Source organism: Centrocercus urophasianus, unplaced genomic scaffold, assembly GCF_019232065.1.
Source record: "Centrocercus urophasianus isolate 14NV4802_14NV808 unplaced genomic scaffold, USGS_Curo_1.0 seq_10, whole genome shotgun sequence".
In the NCBI taxonomy this organism is placed as follows: domain Eukaryota; kingdom Metazoa; phylum Chordata; class Aves; order Galliformes; family Phasianidae; genus Centrocercus; species Centrocercus urophasianus.
The window spans coordinates 80,957,301-80,971,976 of record NW_024884142.1 but is presented as its reverse complement, the minus strand read 5'-3'; the positions used below and the strand labels follow the sequence as shown (position 1 = coordinate 80,971,976).

Below are 14,676 nucleotides of genomic sequence, written 5' to 3'. Positions count from 1 at the left end.
GTTATTTCTGCTCTTAAATTTTGCAATTAATGACAGATTCATGCATGTGAACTTGTTTGTGCTTTTCACCTGTGGTTTTTTATCATCTTCAGTTTGGTTATTTGTGCCAGACAGAGCATGAGCGTCAATGGGAAAACTCATCTCATCTGCAAAAGCATTTGCCCGAGGCAGAGCTGCACTCTTCTCTTAGAAAAGGCTTGACCTGGGAAGGCTGAAAGCAGTTCATAGCAAGGAAGCTTTGCATTTGGGGGCTGCTTGCTGGGAACAGGTTGGCAGGTGAAGGAGCTACCCTGGCTGCACACAGCTGCGTTACGCCTGTGAGGGACTTTGTGATCTCTCCAGCTCGGCTGCGCTGGGGGGGGGGAGAGCAGTTCTGGGAAGGAGAGCAGTTTGAAGGCCTTGGGTTCTCTACTGCACATTTCAAAGTGATTTCGGAAAGATTTGAAGTCTTTCAAGAAGAGAAAAACTTCATTTCCATCCCAACAGGCAGCCTGGCCTAGCTTGCTGTTGGGAAGCAGCGCTTCCTGGTGCTGTACCTCACAGGCCTGTCCTTCCTCTGAACCTCAGCACTGTGCCCTGGGAGTGCGATGCCAGACGCCAGGCGAAGACGTGTGAGTGTGCCCAGATGCTGGCGTGTGGACTTGCTGTTTGATCCCTGAATTACCGAGTTTTCCTGGGGCCTTTGATCCTTAGGCTTGCCTTTGCTGTGGAAAAAATGGCTCTGAGAACAAAGAGTGCACCAGGGTTTGGAAATGAACCTTGTAATGAGCTCCGTTGGTGACTGGCAGCAGGAGCACGCTGTTGGCGAGGTGGGGCTGGTTCTGCGCCACGCGGTGCCAAAGGCTCCGTAGGGACTGCCAGGCCCTGTGCTCCAGCACCATGAGCAGCCTGGGGCTGCGAAATGCTGCCGTGTTTGAGTCAGTCGCCCAGCAGCACGGATCTCATCTCATCGCACAGATAATTTCATAGAGATAGCTGCATTCACGTTCCCATAAATAAATGCATTTGCCTAAGCCTTCGTCTCCGGCAGAGGGCTGTTACCACATGACACCATTCTATTTTTCTGTCCTTATCTCTTAATTAACTAATCTCTAATAATGCTCTTTACTTTTTTTTTTTTTTTTTTTCTTGAATAAGCATTTGTGATCCGTCCCCATTTTTCGTTGATCATGGGACAAGTAATACTTCTTTAACCTGCAAATACATAGATACCAGGTGAAAAGGAACAGTTGTGCTGAAATTCCTGGTTTTCTATATCGGCCTTCCCTGCCTACTGGTGAGGCATACCCAGAGCCTCCTGCTCCCCGCTAAGCCACGTGCTTTGGTGGCTTGCCTTTGGTGGTATTACAAAATGTCCAAGCTCATGTAATGCATGGAGGCTAATCTCATCAGTTGTATTAAGGCTACTTAGGAATTAATAGCTTTAAGGAAGCTGTTTATATTTTCTCCTTCAAAGCGTTTAATGAATGTTCTGTGTCAGTTCAAACAAATGTGTGCAGGCATATATTCTAAATAAAGGATATTTCTGAACAATTTGCACTTCAAGGCCTTGGGCTGGCTCTCAGGTCTGGGTACTGAGATTTAAGCCAGTAATCCATATGGAAGCCCCTAAAAAGAAAGGTCCCAGTTTGTATCAATTAAGCACACATCTTTCTGAAGTTTATCTGAGAATCAGGGCAGTGCTCAGGAAGTTCTCAGGTCGCTTCAGGCACATCTGGCTACATCGGCTTCAGGTGCAAATTTCAAACTGAAGAAGTACTTCAGAATGTCTGCTGTGACTGAGCATTGAGGGGGAAAAAAGGACTTAGAAACCCAGCTGAGATGATTGTCAAAGACCCTGAAGATGCTGAGCATTCCTACAAGTGCTGTGAAGGTGATATGATTCTGGCATACTGGAAAAGGGGATGCTGAACTGGTCTGGCAAATTCTCTTTCTAGTAAAAGGAAAACAAACCAGCATTCTGTACATCCTGAGCTTGGCACAAGACATGAGGAAGTTTTGCTTTCTCTGAGCCATTTTATAAAGGTGAAAACTTCCCTGTAAGAACACATCAAATGGGTGAGAAAATGACCATGGAAGCAAAAAGTCAGCAGTAATGCAAATTAAATAAATCTGTATTAAATTGTATGCATTTTTAAACATTTTCTTTAAAGAGGTTTTTTACTTGCAACAGAACTTTAATACCTAAACTCACATTTGCGTGCAGCAGAGATATCTTCATCTAGAACAGCATTTGCCACGTCACAAGAAAATATATTAAAGATTGAATCAATGATATATTACATATAATATTTTACAAAACAACCATATTACAATTCCGTAATAATCATGAGATGTTACAAAGATCTTCATTAAACAGGAGGCTTTATTTTAGACAGCATGAGCATACACACTATTGGTTCTTACTTGCACAAAACCCCAATTCCAGTATTATTCTTCATAAGCCTGCCTCTGATGGTCTCTACCCAACTTATGCAGTGACAGCATTGCTCTTGGAATTGGCTTCTCCAAGGTGGTGTTGAAGTAATAATTTGACAATTTGTCTCCCTAGCAACAAACTGAATAGAATAGAGACCACAAACAACTGCAGAGTCTTGTCTAAAGGAACATCCTATACCAAATTGCTAAGACAGCAGTAGATCTAGATCTCTTTGTAAAAACTGATGTCTGGCCAAAAAACCTGTGTGGATCACAGCACACTGAAGCTTCACAAGGAAAAACTGTAATCCTTGTAATGCAGCCCCTAGTCATAATGTGTTTCCTCCAAAAAGCTCTTCTCTGACAAATGGGGCTACGTCACATGCCATTTGAAGCCTTGTTCTTCTCTCACGGGCCAGCTGAGACGAACAGCTGGTTGTATGGATTTCTCACTGAGAAGAAAGCATCTGCTCTGCTCTACCCAACAATTCTGCTGTGCAGTTTCCCTCAGCAAAGCAATCAACGATAGGCTGTGGTGAATAGCAAGTTGGCTTTTAACTTGGTCCCCTCTTTCCGGTTGCTCTTGTGTGTACTGCAGAGTTGGCTTTGCTTTTTTTCTTCTTTATTGTAACTAAAGGTTAAAGCTGTCATCAGCTTTAAAAAAAAATGAAAGGGTGCCATAAATACCTGTCAAAATCAAGCCTTGTGTGCAGGTGGCCTGAAACAGTTTGGCCACTGGGACGTAGACACTGGCTTGATGCACGGACACATTCCTACCTGTCCTGTCACAGACTGGTCTGCCCATCTAGGAGGAGCTGCTTATCACTCTGAACAAAAGCCAGAGGAGCTGTGGTTCTGCAGGGATGCTGGAATGAGAGCACAAGCGACTGAGAATGAAACCCAACGAGCTGTGCAGTGATTAGGCAGCCATGAACGTGGCTCGTTTGGAGAATGGCCACCAGCCAGATGGACAGGACCTGCTGAGAAAACTCCACGAGGTGCACCACAGAAGAGTAGAAGTTTTGCACAGCAGAGCAAAACCTAAGTGTGGATCTGTCTCTTAGCTGATAGTGGTGTGTGGAACAGGAAGGTTAGTGTTTGCTCTCTCTGGTTTCTTTCCCTTTAGCTGAACTTATCTGGCAGCAGCAGGAAGACTCAAGATGATGCTCTGCTTCTTCACTGGAGGATGCATACCACAGCAAGCTTCCCATGGTTATTGCAACTTTATGTACTAAAAAGGGGTCCTCCAGCTATGACCAATGTTTAGAGACGGGCAGCACGTGCAAAATGTGCCTTCCCTTTGACTTGTAAGGTACTGATGAAGAAAAATAAGTGTTGTAAAGCTTGCAAGCTGGGGGCAGATTTAAACTTACATTTCTCCAGCCTCAAAGTTTGAGGCGTGATTTACTTACCAATGAATGGAATCCATTTGCTAGGACACTGGAAAACATTCAAAGTCTTTTTTCTAAGAATCCTTTCTTTTTTTTTTTTTCCTTTTTTCCTTTTTTCCTTTTTTTCTTTTTTTTTCTTTTAATTTTAAATTTAAAAGTAGTTGGGCTTGAATGCCATGGAGAAAGCTATGAGATTATGTATTTATAAACATCCAGAATAGCCATGACTGGCACATGCTCATAGCACTGATTCCACCCACTACAAGAGGAATCTTCTAAACTTCTGCTTGTTTGAGTACAAGGTGAAGCTTAAGTCTACAGTGCGTTCATTCAGGATATACTGAATATACTGATATACAAAAAAAAAACCAAGAACAAAACCCATAAATCTTACCTTGGTGTTCTTTTCGTGCTTGCTCTGTTCTTTAAGTTACAATTTTTGTTTAGTACTTAAGTTCTCAGAATAACTTTTTGTTTTGTTCTATTAAGCACATCTTAAAAATACAGCAGGAAATACCATTGCTTAGCACATTAACAAAAAAAAACACATTATAGGAGAGGTTTGTCAAAACACTAAGTTATTATATACAGTTCTGGAAGTTATTCTTCCTTTGAATTTAATACATTACTCTCCAGAAAACCAAGACATTTGTCTTTCTAGGTTAACGTACATTAAGTATGATGGTAAGCCAACTTGAGAAAAAATGCTAACATTTCAGATTCCACTTTTAATTTCAGAATAAGATGGAATGGAACGGTGTGATGCCAACAATTATTATGATTTCTTTTTAATGCTAGCAGTCCCTGGTAAGGGAACGTGTGAGTATTGAAAGTCCTAGTGGAGTCATTTTCCCCCAGAAGCAATGAATATGGTGTACTCAGTGAGTGGATAAATGCATTATCCCAAGGTGCACTATGCTGTAACCTTCCGTATATATGCATAATAATAATAAAAAATAGCATGTGTAGAAATGTGTATTCTGATGGTTGATACATAGCTTTTAAAAAGTAGGTATTCACAATCCTCAGTTTTTTCATTCCTCTTTGATCAGAGTTCACATCATTTAGAAGCTCAACTGACTGTTGTGATGGCTGGAGTCTTCCCAGCTTCTTCTCCTTCAGCCCCTTCGGCACCTGCTTCCACCTGATTGAACTTACCAATCTTTTTCAAGCTCTCCAATGCAGACTTCAGAGTGTCTTTCAGGCTGTTCTCCAGAATCCACCCTTCACTTTCACACTCAGGGTCTTCAGGATTTGTGATGCTTTCCAGAGAGGTGTGCAAAAGACGCAAGCCAACCATCACAGACATCTGCGCCATGCAATGGAAAAGAGAGGGACAGTCAGGAAAAGCTTCCTATCCCTGTTTGTGTCTTTGCTGACCTCTGCTATCAGCAGAACAGCGCTCACCCTGCTAAAGCTGCCAGTTTCCTATCACTGTTGAGAGCAATCTGATTCCAGCTGTGTGGTGCTTATGAGAAAAAGTGTGAAATATGGCTGTGAAATCTGCGAAATACAGAAAGAAAGTGCTAAAAAGAGCCAGCTTGATGGACTGGCTGAGAAAGTGGTCAGGATGCAGCAACATCCTCTATGTAAAGATGAAGATGGAGAACACTTGCAAACTGTGTCAGGTAGCCAGTCTGGGATTCTGACCCATAACATGGCTAATTGTAAAATTCACATCTGGCTTTTGGACTCCTTTAAAACACAGGACTGGTCAAGCCTGTGCTTCTGTGGACTATTCCTTAACCTTCTTATCCTGGTTGTGCTGGCTCTGTATGATCAGCATCTCCAAACTTGTGGAAGACAAAAGCAACCATCAGCATTTTCAGATGTTTATATTTTTCTGTCGTCACCCAAGGCCATAAAGGGGAAGGCTTCAGCCAAACAAACAAATTTCATCAAGTACTTCAATCTCCAAAAGCAACGTCTCATCCTGTCTAACATAGGAATGCAACCTCCTTGATTCCTTGGTCCTCAAAAAAGGTTCTCATAGATCTGAATCTGGAGACAGTCCTACTTTGTTCTGAATCTACCTAATACCACAGTGGTGTAAATCGGTTGTAGCACGCTTCTATAAAGGCCACAAGAAGTGATAAATTACATCATACTAGTTGTAGGATTTTAAGTGTCTGGAATCTTCCTTTCACTCTGAGCCCCATTTTTCCTGCTGTCAGTAATGGGATTAATAACTTTCATATCAAAGGTTGTTGCAGGTGAAGATTAATATATTAACAGGACTGGACTTCAAAGGTGGTTTCTGTGTTGTTCTCTACCTGTGCCTCCTCACTGTATGTCAGCAGTAGCTTTCTCTTGTGACTGATTTACTGAGTCCCACTACTTGGCAGTGTAATTAATCATACTCTTAGGCTTCCTGGAGAGAAATTAGTCACTAAATATGGTCTTGCTTTAAAAAAGAAACTGCTTACGTTGAAGGGACTGGCAGACCTGCCTGCAAGTGAGATTCTATGACATTTTCTCTCAGTTTAAGACTTCCTTTTCTTAAAAGTCAAACTCAGAAATATTTTGAGTCCCCAGGTTTAAGAGGCTTGCTAAAAGCAGTCCTAAGTTCTTCAGCTCTTGCCACTTCTGATCTGAACCTGCCTTCTCTGCTGGATGAGAAGAGGGTCCAGGAAGTTAGAAACAACTATCTGCTGAACCCTTTTCCCACATTCAGTTTTACTGAAGTAATTTATGTTGTAAATTATTTATTCTGAACCTCCAGTGCAGATAGCTTTTCAATAGCCCCATCTCTTTCCATTTTTGAGCCCTGGCCAGGACACTTAGAGCAGCACACAATGCTCATTCTCAGAGAAATTATGAATGGCAGCTGGACTTCTCTGTTAATACAGAAATGTATGTTAATGCTTCATCACACTTCAGCTTTGTAGAGATACTTTGAATTGGCCTAAGTGTATAGAAATACTTTAAGAGATCACGACAGTCTGAAGAAATGGACGGATGGGAACCTCAGCAAGTTTGAAGTTCAAGTGCAGCTTCAAGTGCAGAGTCCTGAACCTGGGAAGGAACAACCCCAGGCATCAGTACAGGCTGGCAATCTGCCTTTTGGAAAGCAGCTCTGCAGAAAATGACCTTGGAGTCCTGCTGGACACTGAGTTGAACATTGGTCAGCAATGTGTCCTTGTGGCAAGGAAAGCTAATGGTACCATGGGCTGCTTTAGGAAAGTGTTGTCAACGTGTTGATGGAAGTGATTTTTTCCCCTCTCCCAAGCACTGGTAAGGCCTTGTCTGGAGTTCTGGGTCCAGTTCTGGGCTTCCCCGTGCAGGAGAGACATGGACTGGAGAGAGTCCAGTGTAGGGCCATGAAGATGACTGAGGGACTGGAGCACCTCTCCTGTGAGGAAGGGCTGAGAGAACTGGGCCTGCTCAGCCTGAACTGAAGATTCAGAGGGATCTTATCCATGTGTACAAATACCTGAAGGGAGGGTGCAGAGATGGAGCTTGGCTCTTTTCGCTGGTGCTCAGTGACAGGATAAATGGCAACGGGCACAAATTGGAACATCAGGAAAAGCTATTTTAACATGAGGATGACTACGCATGGGCACAGCTAGAGAGGCTGTGGAGTCTCAATCTTTGGAGATTTTCAGAAGCCTCCAGGGCAAGGTCATGGTAAAGCTGTTGTAGGGGGCCCTGCTTGAGCAGGAGGCTTGGAACAGATGACCTTCAGAGGTTCCTGCTAACCCCACTCAGTTTGTGAAGCTCTGAGTTGTAAATCTGTGCTTAATCACAATTCAGAAGAGAAGGGCATCACAAAGCTAGCCCAGTTTTGCAGAGTGATGATTTGCCCTGGCTAACAGACAAACTGCGTGGGGAGCCAGCTTCCCATCCTTGCTTTTGAAATGCACTCTTCAACCCCCTAGTTTCCTCTTTCTGGCTGAGGAAGTCACTAAGATGGCTGAGCTTGCTCTGCTTGACCTTCTGCAGCCAAGCCCATCTGTTTGCCAGGTTTTAGCCTGAGGCGGCTTAGCCAGGGCACACTGTGATCTTTTTTTGTCACCCTCATGACTGACCGTCACTCCAGGGAATACTACAGCTTTGCTAGTACAAGCAGAATACAGATCATTATACACTTCCAGCAAATATGACAGGCTGCATTTTTTTCAAATAGAGGTCTGAATACTTCATAGTAGGTTTGTATAGAAACTTGACACCCAAGCTGAACTTATGGTGGTGCTCTGGCATCTCATCGTGCCAGTAACATCCATGAGGACATCTCTCTGGGGTCCTGCCACACTTCCCACCCCCTGGTCCTTCTGGCCCCACTGGCAGGGTCCCTTAGGCCTGTTCTCTCTGTGTCACACCCTCGTGAGGCTGAAGCCCAGCCTTTGCCAAGAGCCCTGGGTCTCTGCTGCACTGCAGCTCAGCACAGAACCATTTCCTACCCTGATTGCAATTTAAAGAAAGTGATTGTGTTCCAAGAGAGGTCTCTGCTTCCTGCTTTGCTTCCTCCCTTCAAAGTTCCTCTAAACAGCAGAGAAAGTTTGAGACCCGGATATGGCTTTGTTATTATGGAATATCAGGCAAGTCATAAATACCCAGAAGGACAATTAATAGAACCCAGGCTTGTGAGTGCAGGCGAGAGTTCCCTAAAGCTTTGCCTGGAGAGTCCTCTGACTACCTGAAAAAAATCCCACCTTTTATTTCAAAAAAGACGAAGGAAAAAGAAGAGAAGATCAAATTCCTCATTATTCCACAGGTTGAAAACACTGCCAGTGTATAATTTGAAAAGTTAGAAATAAAATGCAGTATTTTTATTGCTGCTATTAACATTATCATCATCACTGCTCTCCCAGAAAGCAGCAGAGTTATATTACAGACTCCTGCTCATGGTTTTTTCACAGCATTTTTGTGCAATTCAACGCCTGAGTTTTGGATCTCTTGAATTTCATGTACAGCAGAGCTGCCCTCTCCTCAAGGACTCAGCCTTTGTGTCTGTTCTGAGACACATGCTGCAAGCCTTCTCTCTGCTTTCTGACCAGAATAATGGTGCTACAGGCAGACAGCACATTTCTCACACGTGCATAGTGCTTTTTCTTACAACAAAACACGAAGTAACTATGTGATGGTTTTCTTACCCCTCACAGGATATTAGGAGAAGTGTTTGCTTGGAAGGCTGTAAACCAACACCTGCATCACAACGCAGTGCTTCTTTTCATTTATGTTCATCTGCATTTTGAAAAAGCCAGCCCAACCATTCGAGACAGCCGATGTCATTGGGCAGCAGCTCCCAGCACTCGTGCCTGCCCCCATGTCTCTTCCAGCTCACACAGCCTTCACATTAGCTCTGATTAAACACCTCAGTGAGAAAATTGTCTGCCTGTGAAGGGCAGAGGGATGTGTTTTTCTCACATCAAACGAACAATATTTTAACAACAAAGCTGCACTTCAGGTGATGGTGACCATGTCAGCACCAGTTTGCACACACGCTGAGGTTCTTGATAGCAGACCAAACCAAAACTTATCTGCCTGCTTTGCCGAAATTCCATCTTGTGACCAAAAAGGTTGACAAAGCTGATGGAGAACCTTAAACCAAATGCTGATCTGAAGCTGGACACTGCACATGGCTCCAGGTTTTATTTTTATCATCACATAAAACACTTCATTCCACTTTATACCCCACAACTTTCTGCCATCTCGCTCTGGTACACTGCTCTGAGCACTTTCTATTCCCCATTAGGGTGTGACACAGGTAGAAGTAATGCTCCTGGAGAACTGAGCTCTCACACTCCCCACCCAGTGCTCTGCATCAGGCCCAAAGCTGGTCTGCTTGTTCTCCTGGTTGTGGGGACATTCAAGGCCCTGATGGGACTTACTTTGGAGTAACCTCAGCCCTTCCTGGGCTTTCCATCTCAAGCCTGGGACCTTCTATGATTTCCTGGCCATAGAATGATGGTGGATGATTGATATATTTTAAGCAAATTTTTAGGGGTGAGCATTACCATGCTGACAGATTACCTCAAAAAGCCAGACGAGGAGGACGACAGCACCCATGGAGCTCATCATGCTGCTGTAGTAGTGCAGGAGGGCCTCCCGGCAGCCACGGCCCCAGAGGTTGAGCTCCTCCGTCTGGTAGTCATAGCTGTAGTGAGCCGAGTTGTTGGTGACCTGGTACTGGATGCAGGGCCTTGGGGAGCTGGGGTTGCAGCAGCTGAAGGGGACACCATCAACCAGGTACCGTCCATCCACATTGCTTTTGATTCGACTGCATGCAGGCAAGGGCAGAAGGAAGCATCAATACACACTTGTACATGTAAAGAAACACCAAAGCGAATGAGAAAAGGAAGTGAGGCAATGAAGATTTTCCACAATGCTTCCTGGATGTGCAATTTCTCCACATCTCCTGTTTACTCAGCACCATTCCCCTCAGGTGGTTTTGGTCAAGGCTACACTGACTCTATATTTAACTCTTTGGTATAGACATACGTCCTCTGAGGTAGCGCCTTCAAAGAATTTAAACTTTTAAGAAAAATAGAAAATTCATGAAAGGCATTCAGAAAAAGAGTGATCACAGCATAGATAGGGTGGAAAGACTACTGGAAGTGACCTTGGAAAGGGACCCACAACAACTCACCATATCCAGCTAGACCACTGGTCCAGCAAATCTAGTATCTGCTTTGTGATGTAGCTCCAGGAAGGGGCTATGCATTTATTCCTGGCCACAGAAGTAGCCAGTATTGAAAACATGAAATGTACTTCAGCTATAAGGTGTTGAATTCATGAAGTCTTTGCAAGGGCTTCCCAACTGTAATTCATTTGAGACCATGGTTGCTCCCAATAAATAGCCTTTTAGTCTGGTGCCTTCTTGAGCTGTTTAGACGTGAGATGTTTAGGCTGAGAGTAGTTCCACCAAGACTACAGGAGAAAACTATAAGAACACTGCAACTCTAATAAATATCATCTCACTAAGAAAATGGTACAGAATGGAGAGCCCCACTGATCTAGAAAGGTGAAAAAGATCTGAGAGTCACTTGTAGCTTTTAATACGAATTTTTTAAAGTTGTGTTGTGGAGGGAGATGATGGCAAAAGGCCAGTAAGGCAAAATACCACTTTGCAGTCATGACCTAAATACATTTAAATGCCAAATGCAGGTTTTATCTGCAGATGTTTGATTTGGGTCTAATTCCTACTCCACCAGTGTCAGAGAGATTGGATCAGGCCTTCATTCTATGAATTATACGAAAATTGCTTTGCAGAGGATAGACTTCCCTGGAATCAAGGGGATCGTTGCTACTGACCTGAGAGGGGCCAGAACACCCCCACCAGGAACGTGAGCAGAGATCTTGCCTCACTGTGTAGTTCAAACCCTGATTTCCCTCATTAACAACCACTTGTGGATTGATTTTTAATGCTCTATTTCCTTTTTCAGCAGCACAAAGAAACTGCCATTTCTCTCAGTCCCAAATAAGACATAATTTATTAAGGGCAGTGTAACCTCGTTTTCCCTCCGTGCTTTGCCCTTCCACTGCTGCTGGATTAAGATACAGCTCTCAAATCTCCGTATAATGCTGGCAAGGTGAACTTATTACACTTTTAAGAAGTTATTTATACCCATGGGCATACCATCACAACGCAAATACTCCTTTATTAAATAGTGAATGTATCTGTTCTAACCCTGCAGTGCAATAGGTTGTCCCTGGAGGAGTTTTCACTATATTGTCCTGGTTGAGAATTGTAAAAATAAGCAGACCACCCAGCTTGGCAAAGCAATAAGCAGAGGCACACAAATGAAATCGCATTTACACAGTCAAGCATGGATCCCATGAGGTACATAAAGCTTTTTTCAAGATTACTTCAGGCATTTTTAACATATGCAGGATATCTCAAAGGCAGAAGGCCCCTCTGTGCAACCACAAAGTGCCCCACTTAATGAGTGACATTCCCAAAGAATTCACCTCTTCGTTTCAAAAGCTTGTTAGCTTTATTTTTTACGTGTGCTGATATACCTAAACTTATTTTGAGATTAATACCTCTTTTTACACTGACATTAGTGCCACTACGGTGTTTCTGCTCAACAACATGCTCTGCTTTGCAAAGAGGAAGATAGCAATATTTTCTTATCAGGTTTAAAAAATTAAGCACTAGTATAGATTTTGAATGTGTTTGTATGCGAGAGAGAACATAAAATGCACCTGACTATAGAATGATAGAGTATCTTGAGTTGGAAGGCATAAGGATCATTGAGTCCAACTCCTATAAGAGATAATATGTAAAACAGGGAATGTTAACCGATGCTGACAGCTCTGAATTGTCTCGGAGCTGAAGCAATCAGCTTCAGTGAAGTGAGTGAATTTTAAAATGAAATTCTAAATCTAAAGGATATAAAACATATGGGTTATTACTAAAGTGTTTCTGCTTGTTTCTTAAAGATTAACTACCAATATCTAGGGTGGAATTCTAAAAGTGGCACTGACCGTGTCTATCTGGAAGCCTCTGAACAGGAACGTAGGTCTCACAGAAATCTCCTTTTCATACATTGGGGTTCTGCTATTTTGCTGTTAGTCGTACACTAGATTTCGGGAATAGGCTCCACGTAAGGAGTTATAAAGATGTAAAAGATACAGAAGAATATTTTGGAAGCCTGTTTACATTGCAGCATGTAAGAGCAGGAACTGTATTTCTCTGCTTTATGTTTTACATTCTGTATAATGTTCGAGGAATTTGGCAGATGAGAAACTAACCTAGTAGAATATTTGACATCCTTATTAAAGCAAGTACGGATTAAAAAAAGCATTTTATACAAAAAAAAATCCAGTCAGCATCTGTTTTGGTGCATGCTTCTCCAGCATAGCATTGACCAAATAATGATACTATGCAATACAAACCCCGCTAAATCACTTACTCTTTCACTTCTTTGGAGCTGAAGTCCAGGTATCTGTTGCTGATCCACTGAATTTCAAACCAGTCTTTGAAGCCATTGTTCCCACAGCACTTGAACTCGATTTGGAGCATGTCAATTGTCTTCTTCATGAAGCATCTTCCAGGGGTGTCTGTGTCCCGGTAGAACTTCATGCTGTTCTTCAGCCCCTGAGCCAGCGTGCTCTCCAGGGAGCCCCGCATGAGAAAGCAGATCAGAGCGACCAAGAAGAGGAGTATGTTGAAGAAGAAACATAGTGCCAGGTAAGGTTTCAGCAAAGGCTTCCACTTGGCAAATTTAGCGGGATCCAGAGAATCGTAACAAATTTTGCCAGCAAAACCATTGAAGGCGCAGGATAATATACCCATCAATATCAAAGAATTGGGCACAAAATGGCTTTCAGAATTGTCCATCACTTCACTTCGCTTCCGGAGCTCAATTTTGAGGAACAACCCCATGCTAAAAACAATGATTCCAGCAAACACTGAAAACCAGTTCATGAGCCATAGTCCCTGGGCTAGTTTTACCCGTTTCTTCTGGTTGAATTTGACTTTCAGCAGTGCCATCGTCGCAATATGTGAGACGCTGAAAGCTTTTGCAGCCTGAACCCCTCTTCTCCGTGTAAGCGATTCGAGAAAGAACCATTCAGGCGTTTAGAAAAGCTCCGGCCGACGCAGCCCAAAGTGAAGTGCTGCACAGTCCTTCCATCTTGAGCTCCCCACGCGTGGGTTCAAGCAAGTAGATATTCAAAGGTCCAAATTCACAGATTCACATGAGTAAGAATAATGGGCAATTAGCACCTACAACTATTTCTGGTGGTTCCTTCCAAGCAAAGGAGAGACAGTCTCAAGGTTTCAAATGATTTGATCTGGATCTGCAAGACGTCATCCTAATACCTTTAATCATTTGATCCAATTTGGAGAAATGTCTGTCAACAGATGAGTGGAAATAATCCCTCATTTTACTGTTTAGTAGATTTGGGCTTTCTTATGATAGGCTGCTTGGCAGAATGTGAAAACTCAGCGACATAAAAAGATCTTTGTTACTGGCAGAATACGGATGCTTTGAGGAAAAGGGAAGAGAGCATGGAGATAAAAGCAGCTGCTTGAATGCATAAGTGCCGTTCCTCTGTGCGACCCCAATTTATTCATACCAACATCTTTCCAGTCCTCAGCCTCCCCTGTTTACCCCAGATGACATCCCATGGCTTATTCGTTCTGAAAGCAGCTAAGCATGTCGTTTATAGTGACCTAAAAAACCCACACCTGGCATTTTCTATTTACTTTCAGGCTCTGTACAATCTCCAGGCTTTAATGAGAGGGAAGGCGAAAGGAAAAGTTAAGAGAAACACAATAAATAACCCTATACCCTGCTTGCAGAAGCTTTGCAGCAGGGAAAAATGCACTCAAGCAAGGAAAAACCTGGCCCTGTTAGGCTGCAAGCTGGAGAGGTGGGTGAGGGTGTGGGGTGCTGGGGCAGCTCCAGGGCTCGGTGAGGGCACCTACTGCCAGCACAGGGTCTGCTTGGGAGGAAGGGGAGCAGAAGAGTGCAGTGCTCCAAAGCCAGTATTTGTTGTAGCCTGCTGCTACATGGGACAACGTGCATTACTCGGTTGCTGCCTTAGACCCTGGGAAGTTGTGTGAGTGGTGATGAAGAACATAAAGCTGCAGATTTTTCTGATGTTCCTCCCCATCTAGATGGGAGCGCAGATGGTAACAGGGGTTTTCTTAGAGCAGGCTGTTTGCATTGCCACTGCCCTTGCAGGCAAGGGGTGAGCGTGCCAGGGGGGTGGAGGAAGGAAAATGCCCATCGGGGCTGTTCTCTACTTGCTGTATGGTGAGAGTAGAGGGCTGTTTCTTGGGAGAGTCTGTTAAGCACTTCTGTGCAGTAAGCTGTAGCTCTGAAATAACATCTCTCCTGGCTTCTTGGCATTGGCCTCTTCTCCTGAGTGGCTAGCAATAGGACAAGAGGGAATGGCTTTAAGTTGTTCCATG

At 43.5% G+C, this 14,676-nt stretch overlaps 1 protein-coding gene across 1 annotated transcript; it reads right to left on the bottom strand.

Annotated features, from left to right (window-relative positions):
* Positions 1 to 4,881: 4,881 nt before the first annotated feature.
* Positions 4,882 to 13,248, bottom strand: PRPH2 (peripherin 2). Its single transcript, XM_042829570.1, has 3 exons — positions 12,668 to 13,248; positions 9,783 to 10,029; positions 4,882 to 5,118 (listed from the first exon to the last, which is right to left on the bottom strand). The coding sequence occupies exons 1-3, from the start codon at positions 13,246 to 13,248 to the stop codon at positions 4,882 to 4,884; spliced, it is 1,065 nt and encodes a 354-aa protein (XP_042685504.1).
* Positions 13,249 to 14,676: the final 1,428 nt, after the last annotated feature.